Raw genomic sequence first — 27392 nt, 5'->3', positions numbered from 1 at the left:
TTCTTTTCTGCTGCAAAAGAATGAGACCCACAGCTCCTGAGAATCTTCAACGACTGGGCTGTGGTTTGACCGTGAAAATCCTCCATAGGCTCATGTGCTTTGACACTCGGTCCCCAGCTGATGGTGTCATTTGGAAAGGTTACTGACATTTAGAAGGTGAGTCTTGCTGGAGGAAGTTTATCTCTCGGGGTGGGCTTTAGAGTTTGACAGACAGGCCATACTTCCTGTTATTTCTCTGATTTTGAGCTGCTAAAGCAATGTTGTGAGCTGGCCTCAGGCTCCAGCATCCCTATCTTCCCTACTATGATAGACAATAACCTTTCTTCAACCAGGAGCCAAAATAAGCCTTTCTCCCTTCAGTTGCTTCTGTCATAGCAACAGAAAGGAAGCTAATACAGACAGTGAAGAAAGTCACACTGAAGGCTAATGGAATGAGTCATACCACCAGTCTAGGCTCTGTGGCCAGTCTTTTCTGAGGTGACTTAAGAACTCTGTGGCAGTAGCCTTGGCTTTTAGGAACAGGTCCGGAGCTCTATTGTTAAATAGCAGTTATATCCAAGAAGACCCTGCGACCTTATCAAAACCTATCTTTGCGGCAAAAACACGATTCATCCAGTGCGAAGAGTTTTTTGTAAAAGGGACAGCGTTCGCCCATTCTGACTCAGTGTTGTCATTTGTAGACGAAGATGAAAAAAATAAATGCATTTCTGAAAGTCTCATGTGATAGAAAGGTGTCTGTGGATGGGATATGAGATATCATAGTCTTTAGCATGTATGTTGAACAAGGGTCGGTCATGATTTTGTCTAGACTGCAGCTCTTTTGAAAGTAAGGCATCTATGTATGTGGGTGGGGGTGTGCAGGTGTGTGTGCACATGCTCAGTGAAGTGTGGCTCTGAGCTTGGCATATGTGACTGCCTTGGAAGCCAGTTGTCCTTTGTCACGCTCAGTCCTGACCCTGCCTGCCCTGTGAACACTCACTCTCCTCCCTGGAGCCGTGAGCGGGGGCGGTGTCATTTTCCTTATTACCAAAACCAATTTCCAGAATGGGTAATTGTGTTCTGACTCATGCAGTTCCCCTGCATTTCCTGGCTGCTTCCGGTGACTTATGTCTTCCTCTTGGCTCCTTAATGGATATGTAATGAAGCAACATATTTCAAAGTCATGGCCGTGTTTCAGACTTCCCTTAAGTAATGTCTCAGTGGAGGGCCAGTCTAAAGGCTGGCACATGCATGCCCTACCTGGTTCCCCAAGGCAAGAAGCCGTGTTAAAAAGACAAATACTTGCAGGCTGGAGGTGACTTCTGGAGGCTGAAGGCTTTCAAGTGGTGGCCCATGTTCGAGGTGAGACGAGAGTCCTCATCTGCTTGCTCCATGTCTTATTTCTGCCAGTTTTTCAACAAACTTGGCTGTATGATTTTAATCTTTTTCAGCCTTAGTTTCCACCTATAAATATTGCCGATAATACTGACACCTAGCTCTGAGACTTTCATGATGATTTGAACAGGCTCTCTGGAAATGTTCAAGCCAGAATTTGACTTATGGGGAGGTTCAGTATGTGCTGCCCCATGGCCTGGTCCTTTTTCTTTGATGCCATCCGTCGGGAAGTCATTGTCAAGTGAGTCAGGTCTCTCTGGGAGCTGGAGAGATAGGTATTATGACACATTATGACAGCGGAAAATCAGGTAGAGCTTCAAGTCCCATGTATGGCGGCTTAGGGAAGAGAATGACAAACTCACATGGGGGTCAGGGCAGTCTTCTCAGGAAAAGTAGACTTCCAAGATAAATCTGCGGGCAAGTTTAGTCTTTTGCTCATAGAGCCCATATATTGAGTGACTACCCGCCAGAGGACAAGATCTGTGTCATAAAACCCTCAATAGGGGCAGTGAAGAAATTGCACACAGATGCACAGGCTGTGTGGGATCAGGTAGGGGTTCTGGCTACCTCAGCACCTACAGCCTCATTGTGTCTAGTACCCACATCATTAGGGAAGGGGATAAGTTGGTCTGAAGGTCTCTTTAGGGGAGAAGTCTCAGGCTGTAAACATCTGGGAGGTGGAACTAGCTGCAGTTGCTAGTCTTTGTGTACAATGGTCACTCCCTTATAAACACTCATACTGGGACCCCTGAGGACGGCGACAACCCCCTTGAGCCTGGCACATATGGGGAACTGACTTTGCAAATGTCCCATGAGTTGGAGGCCTTGGAGTTCTGGGCATGGTTGTGCTCATGTCAACGGTATACATTCACTGGGATCTTAGCTCACTTAGGTCTTGCTCAGCTCCCTAGAGATGAGCTCTGTGTTAGACCCGGGAAACAATAATGAACATAAGTACAGTGCCTGCCATATGGAGCTAACTCTCATTAGGCAAGAGAAGAACTAAACCAATCAGTCATGTAGCTGGTGGAGGGTCAAGAGGGAAGCCATGGAAGATACGTATTGGGTAGCTTGGGAGTTTGAATATTGGGGTGGTGTTTCCAGGAGGGAACCAGTGAGTTACTGAGATCTAAATTAAGATTTGGGGATGATTGGAGGGCAGTAGCTGGAGAGGAGGCAAGGCTCTGGGCATTGGAAGCCACATGATTAGTTCTTGAACAGAGTGGGGTCCAGTTTGGTTAGGCCATAGAAAGCTTGGTGACATGGGTGGAAGTGTATTAGAGAGTTAAGTGTGGAGGAGACACAGAGGGCTGTCACGGTCATTTGCACACCAGGATTTGGGTTTTCATGCCAAGTGTAACTGGAAATCTTGGCGGTATTGACTTTCCTGCATAAAAACGCCAGAATGAAACCTCGAGGTTGCAGAGACCATGCACTGTTTGCACAGTGAATTCCTGGGGTTTAAAGGGGAAGTAGGGAGACAAATAAATAATTATAGAAAAATGTCAGTGGCTTAGATTGGGTTCTGGCACAAAAATAAACACACACACCAAATCAGCAGTTGTGTGTAGTGAGTGCCAAGGGGTTTTTGCTGATGGAGGATAAGCCATATCCTGCAGAGTCTCTGGAGATGCTGGTATGGCAAGCCTCTTAGGATCTCTGTGTGGCATTTCATGCTGATAAATTTGCATTTATACTATAAGAAGGGCCACTGGAGGTTAAGAAGCCGGGAAATGAAATGATCAGATTAATGTGCCCGTGGAGGGTGTTTATTTTTCTTCCTGGGTATTTCTTAAGTCAGGCATTTATTGAATTTAGGGTAATGGATGGGAGAGGTGGTCCAGCATCACTGCAGGCTAAGATTGATGGGAGGCTTATTCTTTTGTATAACATTTAAGGGGGTGTTAAGGGGAGTTTAAGCTTGCCACTGTGAAAGGCTTATTTATCTTGTAAATAAATACTTACCAAAAAGCCATGTAAGCCTTCCTCTTTGCAGGCCCCTCCAGGCTGACAAGACCTCATCCCGGCAGAACTTCCCTTGTAGAAGCACCATGAATTAGCATCCTCTATGGCAGGGAGGGATTTCTGTAAGTGCTAATAGCTAAGACTGTGAGAAAGGGAGGGCACAATGTATAATAGGACAACTTGATACTGATGTGAGCGGGGTGGTACTGTGTGGTGTTCTCATACTCTAAGACCAAGACCCATGATCTCCGAGGAGCTCAAGGTGAGTCAGAGAGGTTGAAACCAAGTTTGTGACGGGGTCTTTCTGAGTTGTGATATATGGCTCGACTCTTGAATATGGGCATGATTTTTGAGATTTCAGACCCTTCCCCTCAGATGTGATAATTTAGTGATGGATTGGACCACCTTTCCTTACCTCCCATCCTTCTGATTCATGCTGAGCCTTCATTTCTGTTCTGTGAAGCGAGGCTTGCAGGCGATGGGCTCACTACACTCTGGGTCTCACCTCTGGGACTGTAGGTAGGAAGTGTTCATGCAGAGCATGTGACCAGACTTCCAAATTTTGATTTTTTTTTTTCAGGTTACAGAACTCAACAATGTGAAAAATGTAGCCCGATTGCCAAAGGGCACCAAGAAACATGCTATAGGGATCTACTTCAATGATGACACCTCCAAGACCTTTGCTTGTGAATCAGGTTTGTTTGCGGCAAGTGGGGGAGGGGGCTTTGGCCTTTGATACCTATGTGTGTGTGTGTATATTTATCTTTGTCGTGGTCGTTGCCATTTCCGCAGATCTTGAGGCCGATGAGTGGTGTAAAGTTCTCCAGATGGAGTGTGTGGGGACCAGAATCAATGACATCAGCCTCGGAGAGCCTGACTTACTGGCTACGGGGGTGGAACGAGAGCAGAGTGGTACGTGTGTGAAGCCCTCACCTCCTGTCTCTCTCATAACCTGTTTGCTCCCTTGTGATAAAGGACAAGGCGTCTTCATTCTATATGGTTGTGAGTTATGAAAATGTATGGAGAAGTGAGTTCTAATAGCCCTCAACCTTAATATTGGAGTGAATTTCATCCTCCAGAGTTCTGGGATGTAGAAAAGAACCCACACTAATGGTTTCAGTCAGCAATTTTAAGGACCACGCTGTGCATCTGCTGGATGGAAGATGATTTGTGAACATCCAACGGTGACATTTGCAGAGGAGCTCCGCCCCTTAAGTATTAGGACCTTCCCCATTTTATAGACGGGGAAAGCCAGAACCTCAGAGAGCTAAACTTCTTGTTCCAAATGTAGTAAGTAGTTAGTGTCTGAATCCAAACTGTGATCACGGGTCTCCATTTACGATGCACGAGCCTTGATGTGGGATGACTCCCTTCATTGCCTTCTCACTTAAAATATGTTCGAACACTTTCCAGTGTTTTTAATAGAATTTAATCCCCCTGAATATTTCATCAAGTTTAAACCCACTTAAAAATCTGTGATGAGAGAAATTCAACCCTTGAGCCAACTCAGCTCAACACACCATCTAGGAATAAATCCTTTAAAATAATAATGGCCAAAATATTCATGAACATTTTAGCAAAAATCAATGTTGATTCATAGTGTGAGCCTGGAAGAATTGCTCCATCTTCAAATAGCTAAACCTAACCACTGGGTTGATTGGATCCCAGGGTTCTGCTTCAGAGCCCGACTTGACCTATGGACACTTGTCCAAGTGGAAGCGGCTCTGGGTTGCCTAGATTGATGGCAGACAGGGCAGAGGTGGAATTGCACTCTGCGAGCCATCTAGCTGCTAGTTAAGACTCTTCTCCCTCCCAGCGGAGCTGTGTCTTCATGACACATTTATGGTCTTGCCCATGCTGAATGCACGGTACCGACCATGATATATCACCATACCAGCTGTTGTTGATCAGGACTTGGAGGTGCTGGCTAGGGCAGAGCAGCCTCTAGTGGGGCTGAGAACTGGAGCTGCACAGGGGTGAAGCCATTTACCAAGGCCATTCACCCCAGCCCGGACCTTCCTTCTGTGGTTCACTCAGGCAGAGAAGAAGAAGCCAGGGCCTTGAGGGTACAGGCCAGGGCACGGAAAGGATTGATGGCTGCCATCCTTTAGAATGGCTGGCTCAGCCCTTAGGCTTCACGCGTTTGTGTTTGTGGCACAGTGAAACGCACAGGGTTGTGAGTCAAACTGAGGACGGTGCCTAAGGTTTCCTTTTCGCCTGCCAGCTTTGTGTGCTCGGGTTTCCTCCTGTTGCATGCTCTTACAAACCTGCACTGGTCTTTGGAAGCACTTTATAATCTGATTTTGGAGGAGTTCAAATCCGTGCACTTACAATGGTTTCTCACCAATGCATGAGATGCAAGCACTCTACCACCGACCTCTCTCCTGCCCCACTAATTTATTTTTATAGCGAATCAATTTGCCTCTAACAGAATCCATTAACGATGGTCTCGTTTACCTCTTACTTACTGAAAACAGTTTAATCCATTGTCCAGAACTCTCAAGGGGCATAGCTGTTTCACGATAGTTTCTAGAAAGTACACATCATTTGACTATTGACAGTTGAGAATAAATTCAAAAGACTTAAATCGCAGGGGCCTAAGTCCGTTCATGTAGACAGTCTTAATATTATTATTTGCTAAATTCAAATAAAATACGGAAGTTTTGATGATTTTTCTTATAAGATAGCTAACCTAGACCATTCCTAATAGAAAATTGTTAGCATCACACTGTCCTGTTAGATGTTTGGAATCCATTCTAGGATGGATAGATACAACTGTGCTAGCAAATGTCATAATATTTTTGTTCATATTTCACTTAGAAATATTTGAATCTGTTAACTTTTTTGTTAATGAATTTTTGTAAGTTATAATAAAAAAAAAACAATGTAACTGTTCAGGGGAGATCGTCTACAGTTACCAGCTAGTTTCCATAATCTTGGTGACATTGTCAACAGTCACTCCAGGAAACAAATGGCTATCTCTTCCCAGAGTTGGCTAAACAAAGTTCTTTGCTAAAACTCTTTTTAAGTATCTCCCTTGGCATCTTCACAGCTGTTGGTCAGCTAATTGCACGCTGTTTCTGTGAAGTGTGGTTTCAATAATTCGGGGTACAGCTTTATTTGGTTGATTATAGAAACTGCAAACTGGTTAATGCTACTTTAGGATCACAAGTCAGAAGCCCATCCTTGCGCTCCTGTACCTTCTGTGTGTACAGAGGTGTAGGTGCGATTAACGTGCACTCAGCAGGGAAACTCTGCTCCGAGTGCTTACGATTCTCTGGTCTTTTTTCGGCATACTTTTCTATAATGATGAAAATTGAAAATGTCTAAAACTGATCTCTGCTCACGTCAATAGTGTTTAGTGTGTGTCGACACGCAGAGTGTATCATTATGCCGTGTAATAGCGACTGCATGTAAAATCTCATTTATAACCTTTATCTTCCTGAATGTTCCACCAAACCGTAGCATGTACATATTTTTTAAATGCTTCTGTATTCCTACGATGTCTTTGCTGTTTTATTCCTGGGGATTTTAGACTAACCTTTTGTTTTTCTCCCAGAGAGATTCAATGTGTATTTGATGCCATCTCCTAACTTAGATGTACATGGCGAATGTGCCTTGCAGATAACATATGAGTACATCTGTCTTTGGGACATCCAGAATCCCAGAGTCAAACTCATCTCTTGGCCGCTAAGTGCCCTGCGGCGGTATGGACGTGACACCACGTGGTTCACTTTTGAGGCAGGGAGGTAAGTGTGTAGCTTTTCATACATCTTTGTCCGGTGTCTGCTTCCTTTATCGAGGTTCAGGTCATAGAACTGGACCGGAAGTTTGCGCCAGAAAATTCATAAACTCTGGTCTTATGGAAAGACAATAGCATGGTGTCCAGGCAGCCAAATCCCCTCACTCCTAGGCAAGATTCTAACACTTCACAGATACGACATGAACTTTCATTCCTTGATTTGATGGCATGCCCCAAACTGAAGCTGAGCTGGTAAACCGTACCACGGACTGGGTTAAGCTGAGTAGAGGCCTGCTCCCTGTCGTGTGAGCAGCTTCCTTGCTGTAATTCAAGGTTCACTACTGTATGTGAACTGGCAGGGTAGATCGTACATGTGAGGACGGACCCCTGACACTTTACAGGTTGCAGTCTGCTTACTATTTAACAAATGGCAGACATGCTGGAAATGCTCGATTCTAAAGCTTGCTTGTTGCTATCCCACTGAGCCCTTTCAGGGTCTCCCTTGCTCCTGTTAGAGGCAAATGTGGGAGTGAAGGGGATATAAGTGCCAGTTTGGGGCATCATGGCCTACAAAGAGATCCCTTTGGTCAGTGTTACATTTTACCTCCCTGCCCACAGCGCTTCCTCCCTGAGTTTAGGTTCCTTTTAAAAGCAAAGCAAAACAAAGCAAAGCAAAATCCCTCCAGCCCCCCCAAAGTAAACAAACAAACAAAAACCAACCCCCTTTTTGTATTTTAAAATTTCAAATGACTCAAGCTTTAAGAACTATAAGCCCATCAACATTCTAGCACCGAATGGAGAAGGCTTCACAAACCATGACCCTAACTGAAGAACTGTGGGTGATGGGTGACCTCAGGCAGAGGAAGAGTCAGTTTCCTTTCAGGACATGTCTTCTGGTAGGTAGACCTCTTACGCCCAGGAGCATCTAAAGAGCACACATTGGATGATGGGTTATTTGTTAAGCAAAACCAGAAACAACAACAGCAAAACACCAGGGTGAAGACACAAAGTTGAGCGGTAGATTGGGAGACAGGGAGCTGGGGTGTATCTGGAGGAGTAGAAGTTAAAAAGATCAAAATGCATGAATAGAATTCTCAAAGAATTGATAAAAACATTGTCTTAAAATGGAGTAAGGCCGTCTGTGTGTGCCTTAACATTACACTGCAGTTGTAACAGCCAGGTTAGCGTATTGAAGGTCGTGGGTTAAATCTGATAGCTATTTTACAGGGAGTGATATTGATTTAAAGGGGGAAACAGAAGTTCTGAACACTGCCCAAGCCTCTAACTCAAGTGAATAGGTGGAGAATAATGATCCCTTTCAGTGAGTCAGTTTACCTCATTTTAATCAGAGCCCGGGTATTTCACAGGTACTTTGGGGAATATGATCAATTTAGTGTTTTCAGAACATTCTAAAAAAATTGAAAAAGTGTTTTTCTTCCGCATATAGTCTTTTAGTTAATTAGTTATTATCCCGTCCCTCTCTCCCTCCCTCCCTTTCTTGATTTCTTTCTTTTGGTTTTTGTTTTGTGGTTAGTTTTCTTGTTTTTGAAATGGTGTGTCTTGTAACCCAAGCTACCCTCACACTTGAACTCTTGATCCTCCTGCCTCCAACTCCCAAGTAATAGGCAGACAGATGTGTACCACATACCTAGGCTTTTTTACTTTCAAAGATAGAGCAGGGAGTTGGCTACTCTCCTGGACAGCAAAGGTCATAGCATTAATAGATAAAACCTTCACATCTAGATGTGTGCTCCTCCTTTATCTCAGTGACCAGTCTACAATGTTTAAAGGAAAATCCTTATGGAAAACTCAGAGCTTGCTTGGTTGGATAAATGTGCTTCCTCCTTTGAGACTTCTGAGCTTCTTTTAGGATGTGTGGAGCAGGGTGAGGGCCTGCGGAACACAGAACGTGAGGCACAAGGTAATGCTATACTACTTCATGTTTTCTCCGAAAGGCAAATAAAGATGGATTTTTATCATTACCATCAGGATGCTGGATAATAAGATCATTTGTGTTCCCCCAAGTGTGACGCTTTCATATTTGCCTTATTTTATTAGTAAAGATAATTTCCTCCACAGTTATTTTTGGATATCTTCAAAACAAGGCAGTTTCATAATAACTAATAGTATACCATGCTCCTCCCTTGCAGAAGCAAGCAGGAGTGAGGCTCCCGTGCCCCTCCCTTGCAGAAGCAAGCAGGAGTGAGGTTCCCGTGCTCCTCCCTTGCAGAAGCAAGCAGGAGTGAGGCTCCCACCAGGCATACTGTTTTCATACTGCAAATTGGAGGTTATGAAATAAAATTTCATTTCTTCTTGGTACTGGATCTGAGAACAATGGGACCTAAGCTTTTCTGGCTTGCCTGCTCATTGGATTACATAAACCTCATCTATTGGAGCGTTATTAAGAGTAAATAAAGACACATGGGAGAAACCTGGGGCAGAGCCTGGAAAACAGTAGGCAGTTGAAGTAGCCCAAAATGGCAAGGCAAAGACATTCACTGTCTGTCATGACTTAGACTGGAAGTAGCGATGGCTTCATGCATGGCTTGGCTCAGTGCTCAGCTGACAAAACTCCCAGAGTCTTGCTTCTTCTAGCTTGTCTACTCCCTGGATGTTTTGGTGACTTCTGGGATCTTTAAAGCCTTCCCATACATCAGTCAATGAAAGACAGATGGATGACATGCAGTATGTTGACTGTTTTAGGCTATGTGAGACCTTGGCTCTCTCCTGAGCACTTCATACAAAGCTCACAGGATGGGAAAGGAATGGCAAAAGTCCCCCAAAGCACAGAGTGGGACTTGTTGCCTTTGAAAGAGGAAAAGATATGAGGTTTCAAAACAACAATGTGTCCATCATAGCATATACTTGCTCCAAGTAAAAAAGGCCAAGAGGGATTAGTATGTGTGTGTGTGTGTGTGTGTGTGTGTTAGTGTTAATAGATGCATTTGGAAGCCAGAAGAGGGCATCAGATCCCCTCGAACTAGAGTAACTGGTGGTTGTGAGCAACCTGATGTGGGCACAAAGAACCAAAGGCCTGTCTTCTTAAAGAGCAGCAAGCATTCTTAACCTTTGCACCATCTCTGCAGCCCCTGTACCACACACTCTTGTCAGCATGCCAATCCTTGCTTATGAGGCTACCTCGGGGGTCATGTTCAAGGACAGCCTCCATCAGAAGTCACAGATTTATGAAGATACTATTAATTTGATATTCTTCCTAAGCTACGTGCTCGTGTGTAAACTTCTTATCTTGAATTCAGTTTTGAGAACCCCCATTTGTGCTCTTTTGTAGTCTGGACACATGGAACCAGAGCCTTCTACCTTTTCTCAGGCAGCTGTGGGGGTGGGGATCAGCCTGATAGGACCTTCTATGTGTATTTCTGGATTTCATCTCCTGGGATAAGTAGATCTAACTCTACAGCCATGATCTTTGTTTTTTGTATCTCTCCCTTGAAGAGATTCAGAGCTGAAACATAAAACTTGTAATAAACTGCAACTGTACAAAGATTCGTCCCTGGCGATTAAAAAGTAATAATTGACTTATTCTGGAGACCTAGAGATGCATTGCATCTTTTGTCTGAGGTGTCTGTCTTCAGCCTGTTCTTTGTTTCCCCTTCGGAGCCCTGACATCTCACTCGTGCAAATCAACCTGTCAGAGAGTTTTCCGTGGGAAGACCCAACAGGCAGGAGTTCTCCAGGCAGCTACTTTCCCATGGAGCCTTTCCAGAAGGGCTATTGTTTGGAGAAGGGTGGCAGGTGTCCAGTGAGTTTCCCTTTTATGTTTCAAGCTGGCTGCAGGGTTCACATACCACAGTGTTGAGCTCTGCCTCACCTCTGACTGATTTAAATTAATACCCCAGGCTTTGCCTCTGCAGGAGTGAGAGAGGCTCAGGAGACCTTTGGCAGAACCTGCTAAATTATTTCCACACATGAATGCCTTTCCTTACTGACCAGAGAGGGAGAGTCTCTCTCGTGCCTTTGGCATCACTTACAAAGAAATTTTGGGGATGCCAAGATAGGTGAACGCTTGACTTCCACACACAAATGCTTCCCGTAAATTTATGCGAAGAGTTTTCACTTGGCTTGTAAGGCCATCTAAACAGACTTGGAGAAGGAACAGTAGCTTTTAACATAGTTCACACTAAATGCAGCCTAGCCGGTGAGGTGGCTTTCTAGCCGAGAAGCTGGACTCTCTTCTGCCTTGAGTCTACGAGTAAAGTGGAAGCTGAACTGCTGTCTCCTGCAGATACCCGACTTGTGCTCTTGCTTCCAGCCACTGCTCAGTCTCTAAAATCTGAATGTTTCAGGGACAGTTCCTTCTTTATTCTCAAGGAAGAAAAAGTGCTGCAGAGGTGGCTCAGTGGTTAAGAGCACTGGTTGCTCATCCAGAGGACCAGGTTCAATTCCCAGCATCCACATGGCAGCTCACAACTGTTTGTATCTCCAGTTTCAGAGAATCTGGTACCCACACACGGACATTTTTTTTTTTTTAAAGAATTTAAGCAGAGCATCTCCTTTCTCACTATACTGAGTAGAGAAATTCACACAGAATGGTGGGTCTCACACAGACTCTCAGGAGACTGGAATTCCTCTTCTTCCACCAGAAAAAGGAAAAGATGGTGTCCTCATTTTGCTTTTGTCATAGTAAAATGCTCTGACCAAAAGTTGTCCCCAAGACTTCCCTTATTTTGGATCCCAAGTGTGAGTTCAGGCCAAGGTCTGGTGTTTTGTCCTCCCCCAGACATGTTCCGTCCCCACCATCTCCAGTCACAATCGCATCCTTGATGTTGTTCTGGGATGTGGTCCCCGCCTTTCCTCTGAGATGAAGATGCAATCCGAGACATCCTTCAAAGAGCATCCAAAGTGAAACCAGTGGATAAAGAAAAGAGAAAGGAGGAAGGGGGTCACAAGATACCAAAATGCCTTCCTGTTCTTCCATGCATGAACCCCTGAGGAAGTTTTTCTCTTGTGTTTTCTAAAGAGCTGACCAGCCTGCACTTCCTGCTGATTTATATAAAGCCATTAGTCAGTTTGATGTGTTTTTATTTTTATTGCCTCGGGCCTTTCACCATTATACTCTTTGTCAAGGCCTATAGTAACATTTTAATGTTGAGACGCTCCTCATGAAACAGCTCAAAGTCAGTCAGTCAGGCAAAACAAGCAGGATGGAAGGGCTTGTGTGCCAGGCCTAGAAGAGGCTGGAGGGAATTGCATGAGAAGGCCAGCTTTTGTCCATCCTCCCCTCTGTGGGCCATGTGGTATAGATAAAGGGCACACACTCTTAAGCAAACAGAAGGCAATCCCAACATTTAAACCAGGGGTCTTATGTCTGTTCTACTGAGAGCTCTTTCATGGATCTTATCTCTTTATCGCACAGTGGGAAACCTCTTGGCCATCTCTGGTAGATCAAGCTGTTTGGGCCCTTACAGCACAAACTATAAATAATGGAACGGGTTGCTGACATCTCATATCAGCTTTACATAGCAATCAAAATTTCTTACTTTTCTTAAATGATGAGAAGCAGCTAAACCATTGGATTTCTCTGTATATATAAATACCTAACTAGCCTACTGCAGGCTTAAAAAAAAAAGAAATTTACTTCCTATTAGCCATATTTTGCCCCTCTGTGTGCCCTATGGATCCAAATAGAAAGTCTGTTTTTTTTTTTCCTGAGTTACGATGATAGGGATGTGACTCCTGTTTCTTTCTATAGGTGGTAAGTGGTGACTGTGATGGTGTCTGTGGCAGTGGTGTGTGTGTGTGTGTGTGTGTAGTGGGGAGCTGCAGGCTGTGTTCCTGTTGCCCCAGCTCCTGGTCGCCTGGCTAGCTTATGCCCCAAAATAACAACACACAAACTATATTCTTTTAAACACTGCTTGGCCCATTAGCTCTAGCCCTTACTGGCTAATTCTCATATCCCAATCAACCCATCTCTAATAATCTGTGTAGCACCAGTCTTACCAGGAAAGATTCAGCATGTCTGACCTGGCGGCTGGCTTCATTGCATCTGCTCTGGAGAGGAGCGGCATCGCGTCTGAGCTCACTTCCTCTTTCTCCCAGCATTCTGTTCTGTTTACTCCACCCACCTATGTTCTGACCTATGAGGGCCAAGCAGTTTCTTTATTTTTTAACCAATGACCTTCCTCCATCGTGTGTGTGTGTGTGTGTGTGTGTGTGTGCGTGCGCGCGTGTATCTGTGTGTGTCTCTGCAATCATTGGCTTCAGGTGAATGTTGGGAGAGAATGCTTGATGCTATAGCCATTTTGATTTCCTTTGTTTTTGATCATAGCATTTGAGAGATCTAAATGATGTCATTAAAGAAAGGATCTGCATCGTGCCTTTTAGACCCAACACTCATCGTGACACCCAGCTGTAGACCCAGCATTCATCATGACACACACATATAGACCCAGTGCTCATTGTGATACACACATATAGACCCAGCGCTCATTGTTACACACAGCTGTAGACCCAGCAGTCATCATGACAGACAGCTGTAGACCCAGTGGTCAGGTGGTGCAGGCAGGTAGGTCAGCAGTTTAAGCCCTTCCTCAGGTACTTATTGGGTTGGAGGACTGAATAGGATGAAGACATCCTATCTCAAAACAAACAAGTAAAACTCCAGGTATTGTCCAAAGGGCGATTGTGTTAGAAGTTGTACTTGCTAGTTAGTGAGTCCTTATGTACAGGAAACACTGCCACGCAAGCATCACATGCTGAGAGAGGGAGGACAGCATTGTCATGTTAAATGATTTGTGATAGATGCATGTAGCAATAGATGAATGTATTTGGTCAGAATCTAAACTATACTTTTTACTGTGAGTTTTGTCAAAACAAAACGAGCCTTTAAGGGCCCTTGGAGCAGCAGGATTAAGAAGTGTGCCTTCAAACTTGGCTGCTCCTCAGCCACCCTCTAGACAGTTCTGAGTAACAGGGGACTTCTTGGCCTCAAGGGACAGGGCAGTCATTTAAGTAAGTCGATGAGCAGTGACCTCTATTGTAAGAGAAACAGCAGGTGATTTTTTCCCCTTAAAGAATCAGTTAAGGTTTATTCTTCCTCTTAATAAATTGATGTAATTTGTTAGAGAAAAGATGTGGAAAAAAATCACAAAGCCTTATATGGTGGCAAGAGCCAGGTTTGCAATGGCATAAGATGTCTTCATGAAATAAACTTAATTGAAGAATGTTTTGAATCTTAGCTTTAGTACTCTTTTGGATGAAATTTAAGCTAGGCAATGTCAGCCATTATTTTTGCCCCACCATACGGTTGTGGTACTGGGTCAACCTTCCTGCAGCATCTGGCAGCTCCCTTTATCAGTTACTTTCTGGGTTTTTGTGGTCTAGGGTGGATATAGCCCTCTTCTCATTGTTTGACTTTGGTTCCCAAACCCATAAACATTGTTTTCCTGGAAGAATTTTCCATGTGCCCCATGCATTAACTCAGCAGAGTCCTGCTCCTTAAGCAAGGGTGATGGGTTGCATCCAGCACATTGGCAGGAACCCGGATCAACATTTGATATGGGGTTTGGGAAATGAAGGAATCCTTAGGGCTGTCACCTGTGGGGGTGGGGGTGGGGTAGAATAGCACTGAAGAAAGACAGAACCCCGTTCTCACCCTGGAGCTCACAGCCCATGTGGTGAATTTCTGCTGGAAGATGGGGTGGGAGGAGGGATCGGTGCCACAGGGTCCCCTTTGGAGTGTGGCGTTAAACTGAGGATGGAGAAACATTCTTTATTGCCTATGTTAATTGTAATAAAAAAAAAACAAGACACCCTTCAGTCCTTATCAGCCGGGAGTGTTGCTTCCCTCCCCACCATTATAATAACTTGCTGGACACTGACCATATTGGTCAGGTTAATTTTATGTAGCCAATGTGAACAGGTGCTCTAATGACACTGAGAATAAATGGACTCAAGCTCTTGGGACATTGCCATCTGTGGTGGCATTCCTGTAATCCCAGCACTCAGGAGACAAACACAGAGGGGCTGTTGCAACTTTGAGGTCAACTTGGGTTACCTAGATTCTAGACCAGCCAGGGCCGCAGAGCAAGACCCCTTGTCAAAAATAAATGAGAGAAATCTTGGCACGCCGACATTCTGAGAGCTGGGTTTCCAGAAGTTCTGTGTTTTTGTCTTCACAGGATGTGTGAGACTGGAGAAGGGCTATTTATCTTTCAAACCCGAGACGGCGAGGCCATCTACCAGAAAGTCCATTCTGCTGCCTTGGCCATAGCGGAGCAGCATGAGCGCTTGCTACAGAGCGTGAAAAACTCGATGGTATGTTTGGAATGTCCTCTCACTGCCTAGCATATGCTACTACAGAGTGTGGTCTGGGAATGTACATGCCAAACAACATGGCCCACTTTACATAGGCAGTCGGTTTGTTTCTTTACTTAACGTCATAGGACATGGATTGAATCCTGTCTCTAGAATGCTCAATGCAGCCAACTGATAAACCGTCTGCTTTATCATTAGCCATTATCCATGGATATTTTATTTGTTGTATATGGTCTGGAGGATGCTCATTGACAGCTGCCCTTCCAATTTCAAATGGGTGAGTTTATCAAGCGTGTCGTAAGCGTAAGTCAGGAGAAAACAAACAGAAAGAAGCAGGTAGAGAAGCAGCAGACAAATGGCAAACTATCACGTCAGGTACATACAACATTCACAGAGAAGGCTGGAGTAACCTGGCTGAGAGCAAGCAAAGGTAAGGACATCAAACTGGAGCATCCTGCATCCTGCACACAGCAGAAATCATTTGGGAAATCCCATTTGGGGCGTCCAGCTGAGCCCTTTTCTCTCCATGGATGAGTTTCTGTTCCTATTTCTACCTCTGGCATTTTTACACCCGGGAATAATAAACAGTCGCGATGTCTGTCGGGTATGGTTTGTCTTTTAACTGTTCCCAATAACACAATGAGCCCTTAGCTGCTTGTTCTTTCCCTCTCTCCATAAGAGAATGGGGGCGGGGGGGAATCACCAGACAGGGTGTTTTAGAGGACACTTTGAGATAAACATGCTTGGGACTGATGAGGATGGGACTTCTCCATAAGCTTACGCAGCAGGGGACAGCTCATCAGTGTCATTTATGTTATAGCATTAACACCGACAAGAGTGTGTATCGTCTATAGACTCGGCTATGTGGCTTGCCTGCCTACTTCTGCGTATCTGTGCACATCTTTATCAGATGGTACTATTTCCAGCCGAGAAAATCCGAATGAAAGAAGGCCGAGGGGAAACTGGGGAGGAATATTCCAGGCTCGAATGAGGGATTTGAGCTGCCGTGTGATAGCGTGTAGTGAGTAACCACAGGCAACGAGTTGCAGTGCAACTAAATGCTTTCTGAGTCAAAGCCCGAGACAGCACACGTAGTCATGCATCCGCTGTTGTATGAAGATGCCATGACGTGAGTTACATGTATGTGTTTGAAACACCTTTCTTTTGCATTGCATGCTGCTAGGGACTCTGACTTAAAGAAACTATCATGATTCTTCAGTATCTTATAGAAGGAGAAGAAGCATTTCTAGAAATCTTTAAGATATTTATTTATTTATTTATTTATTTATTTAATTTGAGACAAGATCTCTCTATAAAGCCTTGCCTGTCCTGGAGCTCACTATGCAGACCAGGCTAGCCTCCAGCTGACAGAGATCTACCTGCCTGTGTCTTCCAAGTGCTGGGATTAAAGGCAAAGCCTGGCTCTTTTGTTTTTATTTTAAAATTATGTGCGTACATATATATTTCCGCATGTGGGAACATGTATATGATCATAACAGGTATCCATGGATGCCAGGAGAGGGCATCAGGTACCCTGGAGCTGGAGTTATGGGCAATATGAATAGCCCAACATAGGTACTAGATGAAGAGGACTGGATCCCAGTTCTCTACAAGAGCAGTATACCTAGTCTTACCGCCGAGTCATCTCTCCAGACCCAAATATCAACAAATCTTAAATAGAAACACAAAATATTAAAAATGTGCCTTGGAGACACCAATAACACGAGGAGGAGCTCATTTGGCATGATAAGATTCAGGGAATTTGATTACAGTTTGAAATGTGGATGTAACTTTGTTTTCGGAGTGGCCTTCCCGGGGACAGAGTTCACTGTGGAAAGAGGAGAGAGACTCAGGGCTGAGCTGCACCTTCTGGAGCAGAGTTGGATGTATGAGTACAAGTGCATTTCAGAGGTGGTTGGGGACATACACGCTGTGGGGCCTGGTGGGAATGAAGGGGGTGAGAGAGCCAGCCTGTGCGGGAGAGGATTTGCCAGACTCTTGATTAAACATTATTCTGGCGTAGCTGTGAGGATGTTTCTGCATGAGATGATATTTTAATTGGTAATTTGAGGAAGGAAATTTGCATTCTGGGGTGTTAGAGAGCTTCATTCTACTGGATGGGGTCCTGGACAGGGTGATGTTCTTGAGTGTGCACACTGATCTGCTGTCCTCAAACTCAGACTTGAAGCCACACCATCAGTGCTTCTGGATGTCAGGCCTTCATATGACAGCTCAAGACCCCTTCACCTTCCGTAAGATCTCTCTCCCTCTCCTACTCTCCCTCCCTCCTCCCCACCCCTTCTCTCCCCCTCTCTCCTTATTCCCCCCTCCCTCCTTCCCTTTCCTCTTCCCCTCCTTCCTTCCCTTTCCTCTTCCCCTCCCTCCTTCCTTCCCCTCCTTCTCTCTTTCTCCCTGCCCCCTCTCTCCTCATCTCTCCCTGATTAATCTAACCAGCATGGACTAGGCACAGATAATGCAGACGCAGGCCACCACTGTCATTGTACTCATGAGTGCGGCCTTGTAACTAAGCCTGGTTCTAACACCAGCACTATACCATCCCAGCTCTGTGGAGCAGAGCAAAGTTCTAGCTTCTCTTAAGCTCCAGTTTTCTGCTTCCCAGAATGAGAAGAGCAGTAAAAATTAAGTTTACATGAGATCTGCTCACAGCACATTTGACACGGCCCACTACAGAGTAAGTAGATGCATTGCTTTAGGCTGATCTCAACAACAGCTGCATCTTATATCATTCATCTGGCCGTCTGTCTGTCTATCTGTCTGTGTCTGAATTGAGGCACCCTAAAGACAGCATTTGGAAGGAGCAGAGAGGGATGAAGTGTGATGGTTTAGATCACAGACGACTGGAAGGATCTACAGGAAGAGCCACATTTGCTGCAAAAACCTTGCATTGCTGAAGGGCTTCAGACAAAGGCACATTGACCAGAGACAGCAAGGCCTCTTGCTCCAGCCACACAGCAAGATACCCATTGCCAGCTTTTGGGTGTGGAGCTTCTGGTGTTTTAGCTCGTAGGCATATAACAACCAGAATTGTATTGAACACATTACTTACAGTTAGTTTTTAAAAAGAGAACACCTTTGAGCATTGGTCCTCACTGTCTGTCTCGCTTGAGGTAGGGTTTCTTGTTTGTGGATGCATGCATCAGGATAGCTGGACCAGGAACTTCTGAGGCAGTCTCCTGTCTCCAGCTCCCTATTCCTGTAAGAACGCTGGGATGACAGACTTTCTCCACTGCACACGATTTTCCATGGAGTCTGGAGAATCAAACTCAGGTCCTTACGGTATTACAGAACAAGTGGTCACTGAACTATCTCCCCAGCCCATTGCTGTTTTTTTGAAAAAGTCCTATACCGCATCCATGTTTTTATATAGCAAACACCTGTTGCATGGTTACATAGTACTGCATTATATGGATATTCCATTAATTTCTAGAACTATGCTTTAGGGACTGGAGAGATGGCTCAATAGTTAAGAGTATCGGCTGCTCTTCTAGAGGTCCTGGTTTAGATTCCCAGAACCCACACAGTGGTCACAATTATCTGAAACTCCAGTTCCAAGGGATCTGATAACCTCTTCTGGCCTTTATGGGCACCAGGCATGCAAATGGTGCACAGACATACATACAGGTAAAAACCCTGTCCATATAAAATAAGATAAACATATTTAAAACTATGGTTCGGTACAGCAGTCAGTCTGTCTGCACTGGCAATCACTTAGTGTTGACTCTTAGAGTTTAAATATTGAATCAGAGGCTACAGATCTTTTAACAGACTTGATTTTGGTTCCAAATGACCTTCCAATACAACTTTCTTTTGGCAATACAGGCTCACAGTATATCTGTCTGTCTTTATAGTTACCAATTTTATGTGTGGCAGTAAGGATAATTCAGTGGATGGACAGAAGAATAAATGACAGACGGAAAAACTTGTAGCTGCAAAGCAGAACTCAAGTTGCTTCAGCCCAAGTGGGGAGCATGCCCCTGCTCTGGACTTGGCTGCCTTCCCATTAGATGCTTGTCAGGTCCTAAGGAAATTTTGGTGAGATTACCTTATTTGAAAAACCTTAATTAGCATAAATTGGTTCTGGAAAGACAGGCAGGGATGTGAGCGTACATGTTTCCCCATTTTCTGTCTCCTCATTATTTCCGCTAAAATTAATCAGGGATATGAGTAATTCATTCAGATCATCCCTCTGAAAATTTAACTAGAAAATAATGTCATTTGCCCTTCATTTGCGGCACGCCTCGCGAGTTCTAGGAAAGACGTGCCGTTTTAAAGCAAGCGCTTCCAGTTGCAGATGAAATGAGTAAGTGTCCAGATGGGAGCTGAGTGACATTGCAGTTACGCTGGGGATTGTGGAAAGCCAAACACCAGCATATTTTAATCAGAACCCTATTAGGGGAGGAAAGACCCGTGATACAGTGAACCAGAGAGAGACGCACCTGGCCTGAGGGCGGAGCCACACAGAACCAACACTATTCTCTCCTAGCAGTGACCTTTGCCCCCACTGCTGGTCTGCTTCTGAAGAAGCCACGGTTTTAACTGGAAGGGGTGGTGACAGTCACCTCTCGCCATAGCCTCTTTGTTCGGAAATCTCAACTCTCTGTTCATGGGTGCTGTTGTAAAGCCCCAGCAACTGACTCCGGAGTGATGCTACACCATAGGGCCAGTGGAGACCCACTCTAGTTGGAAACTCTATCCTTGAGAGAGTGTCTGGGTCATCTCAGTGACCCTGGACCCCAGAGTTTGTCAAGAGGAGACTGTGGGTAGGCTAGCAGTAACAGCTTTTGTGGTAGACTGACTTAGGACACTCCAGTGATGTCCACGCTTTAAAACCCCAAACTGGTCATTTAACCTGCTTATCTCTAGTGTCTTAAAGGGGGAAGGGCTTCTCAGTGATGGCCAGGTTAAGGACCTTGAGATGGAAAAAGTGCTTGGATTAGCCAAGTGGGGCCAAAGTCATCTCAAGGAGCTGGGAGGAGAAAAATAGACATTCCGTAGCAGATGGCATAAGACCAGCAGAGGGGAACAAAGAAACTCAAGATGGTACTTGATTGACTTTAAAGTGGCAGCCAGGGCATGACTAAGGGCGTGGGAGTGTCCAGGAAGCTAGAGAAAGCATGGAGACTGTTCTCAAAGCTTACAGAAGAACCAACCATGAAAACTGTGGGGTAAAGGGGACAACTAGAGCAGGAAACCATCCAGTCACTGAGCACGCTGACTCTGAACCCAGAGCCAGTGAGAGAAATGTACTCTGGATCTGAGACGCAAGCAGGGAAAGAACCATCTTTATCCCGGGACCCATGACCAAAGTAACAATGCTCTGGCTCTGAAACCAGTGCCAAAGAAACACACTTTGTCTCTAGAATGAGAGCCAGTGAAAGAAATGTGCCCTGGTCCGAAAATAAGAGTCAAAGAGCTAAAAAAAAAAAAAAAAAAAAAAGTGAAAGAAATACAGTTTGGCTATGAAGTCAGTGCCGTCTCTGCCCCTAACTAAACAAACCAGTTTTCCCTGAGCAGGGAAAACTAACCAATCCCTCTTCTCTTCTCCCTGGGAAAACTCCATCCCTAAGAGGCCCTAGGTAAGCCTCCCTGCCTGTTCAGTTAGAGGCTGTCCACTTTCCTGGACTCTTCCTTCCCAAATAAATCTTTCTCAAAAGAGTCTGGGTGACAGTCTTCATTCACAGAATAAAAAAACCTGGCTGGGATGTCCCTTAGGGACGGAGCTGTAAAACCTTGCTGAGATACTCCCTTGGTGGGGCTGAGCAAGGTGGAGCAGAACAGAAGAACCTTGCTGGGTCGCTCACCACAGGGGTGGGAGTGAAGGGGGTAGTGGGGCTGAACAAGGAGCAGGGGGAGATTGCTACATTTCTGCAGGGGCTTCCTCTCTAGCAGAGCATTAGCAAAAAAAGTAATATCTTGGGCCAGAGAAGAAGCAGATAGCTCTGCTAGGACTTTCCCTTAAGGGAACAGAGCAGAGCTCAGCTGTAGTGGCTCTCCAGGAGAAGAGCAGGGTTGCTATAGCCTGTGGGGAGACCATCCCCAACCATACTCCAGCTTCAGGTAACCTGGCTTCCTGAAGTCAGGACACCTTTCCTCCAGGGCTGAGTGGTCCTATTGCAAGTTCCAGCCTCCAGAGCTGTCCTCTTGTGACTCCACCCTCTCCAGAGCTGTCCTCTTGTGACTCCACCCTCTCCAGAGCTGTCCTCTTGTGACTCCACCCTCTCCAGAGCTGTCCTCTTGTGGCTCCACCCTCTCCAGAGCTGTCCTCTTGTGACTCCACCCTCTCCAGAGCTGTCCTCTTGTGACTCCACCCTCTCCAGAGCTGTCCTCTTGTGACTCCACCCTCTCCAGAGCTGTCCTCTTGTGACTCCACCCTCTCCAGAGCTGTCCTCTTGTGACTCCACCCTCTCCAGAGCTGTCCTCTTGTGACTCCACCCTCTCCAGAGCTGTCCTCTTGTGACTCCACCCTCTCCAGAGCTGTCCTCTTGTGGCTCCACCCTCTCCAGAGCTGTCCTCTTGTGACTCCACCCTCTCCAGAGCTGTCCTCTTGTGACTCCACCCTCTCCAGAGCTGTCCTCTTGTGACTCCACCCTCTCCAGAGCTGTCCTCTTGTGACTCCACCCTCTCCAGAGCTGTCCTCTTGTGACTCCACCCTCTCCAGAGCTGTCCTCTTGTGACTCCACCCTCTCCAGAGCTGTCCTCTTGTGGCTCCACCCTCTCCAGAGCTGTCCTCTTGTGACTCCACCCTCTCCAGAGCTGTCCTCTTGTGACTCCACCCTCTCCAGAGCTGTCCTCTTGTGACTCCACCCTCTTCAGAGCTGTCCTCTTGTGGCTCCACCCTCTCCAGAGCTGTCCTCTTGTGGCTCCACCCTCTCCAGAGCTGTCCTGTTGTGATTCCACCCTCTCCAGAGCTGTCCTATTGTGGCTCCACCCTCTTCAGAGCTGTCCGTTATATTGTACTCTAAGTATAGCCCGGCTTCCTGATAAGTCAGGATATCCTTGCAATTCCAGAGCTGTAACACATTCCCCCACAAAAAGATCTTGAATTTCACCTGGAGAAGTTGACTTCAGTCTTAGGCCTCCAGAAAAGAAATGGTTTTAAGGCATCAATTTGTGTCAGTTGGTTACCACAGCCGCAGAATTCAGATGCCTAATGACGTCACTGAGGATAGAAGGATGGTGTGTTGCTTTTCTATTCTGTAACCCGTAACATTTCAGGAGAACTGTATGTATTTTCTAATCCTCTGAATGACCCTTGGCTTGAAGGCACAGGGTCAGCAGCTTAGAAGAATAAAGTGACTCAGAACGACTCATCCTGTGGGCATAGATGGGCACATCTCTCAACCCACACCAGAGAAGCATCTCTTTGCAGTCAGTGGTGGTTAAGGCAGAGGCCCACAGCTGATCAAGGTGCAGATAAGCGACTGTGGAGTGCTTAGCCCTAAATTCCCAATCACTTGTTTATTCATAAATGTTTATTGAGGACCTACTATGTGGTGTTGTGTCATACAGATTATGAGGTTGGATAATCAGTGGGTCCCATGGTCCCTTGGGACCAACACTAGATGAGATTGTTTCATTCATTCTTCCTGGAAGAAATAAATGACCCCCTACTGCTGCGCATTTGAAAGAAGTTCAAGGCGACCAAACCATTCACTCTGCAGCAGTGGGGGCTGGGTGTTATTGGAGCCAGGCATTCTGGGCAGTTTTGTCTGGTTCTGACTCCCCTATGCTCCCTCTTCACTGTCTGAAGAATTAAAACTCCAGCTGGTCAGTGTTTGCATATCTGAATCATATCATGTCCAAATCTCCTTTAATATTACGGCACCTCCCCCAAACAACTACACACTTACAAGGGGGACAAAAGAGGTCTGGGGAGACGCCTCAGGCTGCAGAGTGCTCGACTTGCAAGCTTGAGGACTGGAGGTTCATCTCCAAAGCCCACATTCAGAACCAGAATCCCAGTGTACTGGGACAGGTGTGTAACCCCCCGTGGGGAGACAGGGACAGGTGGATCCCGCCAGCCTAGCATATTTAGCAAAGTCCAGGCCAGGGAAAGAACTGTCTTTTTAAAAGGTGGGTTGTACAAGAGAATGACACTGGAGGCTGTCCTCTGACTTCCACACACACATGCATGTTCACACATGGCGTCCTTGGACTCACACATGTCCTCACACACACACGAACACAGGTACATACACGCAAACTGGGTTTAAAAAAATCTGAATATATTTATAGAAACTTGGGTACCATATGCCTTATAATTCTTCCGCACCTTCATGTTTTTCAAATTCAGTGCATTCTTATCCGTCATCTGAGGTGGTTAGAGCAGGATGGCTGAATGACGTCGCTCTCAGCCTCCAGCTGCCTTGCTGGGGAAGCGGCAGACTCTGGTGAGCAACTGGGGACCTCCCTGCCGCAGTCAGATATTTTTGCCTCCTCTGGGATCTGTGTCTGTGATAAAGTCTAATTTTAGAATGGGGAGTGGCAGCCTGTGGAAGCTCCTCATTCCATAAGGAGACCTGTCATTCCAGAATTCCCTTCAGGGCGTGAGCCCCAGGGTGGAAATGGCCTGCTACTTAGCAGAGCTTTTTAGGGACCACAGAGTGGGCTCAGTTCAGAGTGACATTAAAGTCTTCTGATGGCCTCTCCCACACAAGCTGAATCCTTCATGACACGCAGGCTTGAGCCTAAAATTGGAAATGGCTTTTCACACTTTGTTTTTGGTTGTTGTTTAATGGCTTGATTTATGGGCAAATGTAGTTTCTCAGATAAAATTTTCTAGTGAATTTATAGAATGTAAGTGATATCTCCCACGACTCTTGAAACCAAATAAATTTATATTTAGTATAATTGCAAAAGCATTTTGTTACATATTATATATACATATATACATAATATGTGTATATACAATATGCATATAGAGAGAGAGGGGAGCAAGGGGGTTTTAAAAACTCATGCAGTCAGCTTGCTTGACATTGCAGACACTGAAGTAGATGTTGGGGTGGATTTTCTGTGTGTGAACCCCTTTCTCATACCCTGCACCCCCCACTGTCCTCGCCTTGCCCTTCCCTCCCCATATCAGATTTACCTCTTCTATTTATGGATTCTGGTTAAGCGTGTTAACTTTAACATGCTGCTTAAAGCAATTATCACCTTTTTTTTCTCTCCCAAATTAAAATCTTTTTATATCCTGACATACTAATTATACAAAAAAAAACTGTATAAAATTTCTGCCAACTACCTGCAGAGCAGCATGACAGATATGTCTTAAGAAGAACATACCCTAAAACTAAACTGAAAAAAAATCTTCTGCATCTATATCTGGATATGGTGGCTTGTGTGTGTAATTCAATACTGGAAAGGCTGATGAAAGAGGGTCATGAGTTGGAGGTCAACCTGGGGCTACCTAGTGAGTTCAAAACCATCCTGTGCTTCATAGTGAGACCTGGTTTCAACAACAAAAAAAATGTTTCGCATCTTTAAACAGTTTGCAATTTAGAAAAGGTGCTTCGATTGGAGACATTAAAACTGTGCAAGGCAGGCAGGTGGTCCTGGGCTGCATAAGGAAGCTACCTAAGGAGGAGCAGGGGAGGCGGCCAGCGGGCAGTGGTCCTGTGTGGCTTCTGCCCTGGCTTCCCACAGTGATGGACTGAGACCCTGATGTATAAGTCAAATATCTCCTTTCCTCCCTACAAATGCTCTTGGTCCAAGTTTTTTATCACAGCAGCAGAAAGACAACAAAGTATCATCGGCCTAAGATTGAGAGGGAAGTTGTTCAGGGTGTGGTGCTCCATGAGGGGCCAAGAGCATCTTCCTGAAGCACGGTATGCCTGAGCTGCATTTTAGGAGCTTAGCTTTATTCCTTGACTGCTGGTGGGAAGGATGGCATCTGTGACATTCATTGAGAATTTACAGTGTGTGAGGACTGTTCTAAGAAGTAGACCTCTATTAAAATTTAATCTTTACCGTGGTCATAGGTATGCACAGTACTACCATCTGCTCTTAGGTCTCAAGGTTTGAAGTATGGACATACATCTTGGCAGTGATGGAACCCTGATTTAAACTGAGTGACTACAGTATCCAGTGCACACCTGGGGCCCTGCTTTATGCATACTTGGCTAAAGTTTAAAAAAAAAAAACAGAATTGAGACATACAAGTTCAACATGAGTTCCTTAGAAATCAATAGAAGATATATGGATTTACCCCATCTTTTAAAATAAATATTTAAGGGTCTGCAGTGATAGTGCAGAACTGGATGCTCTTGGGGAGGACCTGGGTTCAGTTCCCTGTACTTACATGGTGGCTTACAACCTCCATAACTCCTGTTTCAGGGGAGCCTGTGCCCTCTTCTGGCCTCCATTGGCACTGCACACACATGGTACATGCAGGTAAACACTCATACACATAAAATAAAAATCAATGAATCTTTTTTTTTAAGTAAATAGCTAAGACAGACAAGTTAATTCAGATATGGTACATGTTGATGAAACTTAAGGTTCTTGCTTAAATTTACTGTGACTCTTATCTTATACACACACACACACACACACACACACACACATGCCCCATTATGTGAGCATTTCTTTTTCAGCCCCCTTAGAATCAGAAGGATTTGGAACACACACACTGGTGTTCCATAGCTGTAAGTGCCCACGACCATATCTTTGTTCATCTCGTGTGTATACTTCTCTAGCAAAAGAAACAGTTAGCAGTAGCTTATATCTTTGTCCTTAGACTCAAAAACTGACTCTCAGCACTTAGGAGGTAGCTCCATAGGCAGGTGCTATTCAGGAGGCCTGAGGATGATAAGACAAACACAGGTCCTACCCCTTACCCTTGCTCTTTTGAATTTGTTCACTTGAGAGCAGAGACTTGTGGGCGCCATGGATAGATACCCCAGACAGGCCTGTAATATGGCTTTTCTAATGTCAATAACAGTAAAGTTCAAGATGGGAATGGTGATGAGGACACAGTAAAGATGAATGGAACCATCTCCTTGTAGTTCTTAATCTATTTTGAGACATCAATAATAAATAACTTATTTGCACTCCTCTCTAAAAGGCTAAATAGTAAAAATATCTCAGGCCTTGAGAGTAGTGAGTGCCGTTCTAGTCCCTCCTTTCCCTTTTTACTTTATTCTAAATTAGTTTATTTATTGAGTATGCAAAATGCACTTGCTACAACATTCTTGTGAATGTCAAGTTACTGGAGTCGGTTTTCTTTCCTTACCATATACATCAGACTTGGGTCATTGGGTTTGGTGGTGTGGTGGTTTGAAAGAAAATGGCCCCCAAAGGGGGTGTTATTATTAGGAAGTGTGGCCTTGTTGAAGGAAGTGTGTTACTCTGGGGGTGGGCTTTGAGGCCTCTTTTTCTCAAGCTTCCCTCAGTATGACAGTCAGTCAGTTTCCTATTGCCTGTGAGATGTAGCACTCTCAGCTCCGGCACCATGTGTGTGCACGCCAATGGGCTCCCCTTCATGATCACAATGGACGGAACCTCTGACACAGTACGTGAGCTTCCCTCAATTGAATGTTTTCTTTATAGGAGTTGCCATGGTCATGGTCTCTCCTCACAGCAATAAACACCCTAAGAGAGGTGGCAAGTGCCTTTACCCAATGAGCCATCTAGTTCCTCCCTTTTACATTTTAAACACATAAAATCTATTCTTAAAATACTGAGATTGCACTTGCAGGCTATAAATCCCTGACCTGACCCCAGCTCTGAGCCTTGGTTCTTGGGCATTAAATAAAAATGTACTTATTTAGTAAATCCTTCCTTTCCAACCCATGTTTACGCTGCTAAGAGTTTTCCGAAGGCAAAAGCAAACATCTCAAATACCTGGTAGTTAAATCTGAGGTCCTGGAGGACTTAATCAGAATCCATCATGGTAGAGATACCAAAGGTATCATTCCAGACACTCTCTTCAGAAGAAGTCCTAGCTTACAGATTTCCCGATGGGAAAAGGCTCTGTCTTTCACAGCTTGGGACTTGACCAGCAACTGATTGCCAGAAT

General features: G+C 45.1%; 1 protein-coding gene across 2 annotated transcripts in view; it reads left to right on the top strand.

Annotated features, from left to right (window-relative positions):
- The window catches only part of Dok5 (docking protein 5), a 135088-nt gene that overhangs the window by 83995 nt on the left and 23701 nt on the right, over positions 1-27392 (top strand). For both annotated transcript variants that reach the window (XM_057781091.1, XM_057781092.1), the window contains 4 exons: positions 3920-4034; positions 4132-4251; positions 6899-7088; positions 15220-15355. In XM_057781091.1, coding sequence (XP_057637074.1) covers positions 3920-4034; positions 4132-4251; positions 6899-7088; positions 15220-15355 — 561 coding nt within the window. The remainder of the gene's footprint in view (positions 1-3919; positions 4035-4131; positions 4252-6898; positions 7089-15219; positions 15356-27392) is intronic.

Source organism: Chionomys nivalis, chromosome 9 (genome assembly GCF_950005125.1).
Source record: "Chionomys nivalis chromosome 9, mChiNiv1.1, whole genome shotgun sequence".
Classification (NCBI taxonomy): Eukaryota; Metazoa; Chordata; class Mammalia; order Rodentia; family Cricetidae; genus Chionomys; species Chionomys nivalis.
The sequence above is the reverse complement of the archived record's forward strand: the minus strand, read 5'-3'. Positions and strand labels throughout refer to the sequence as shown.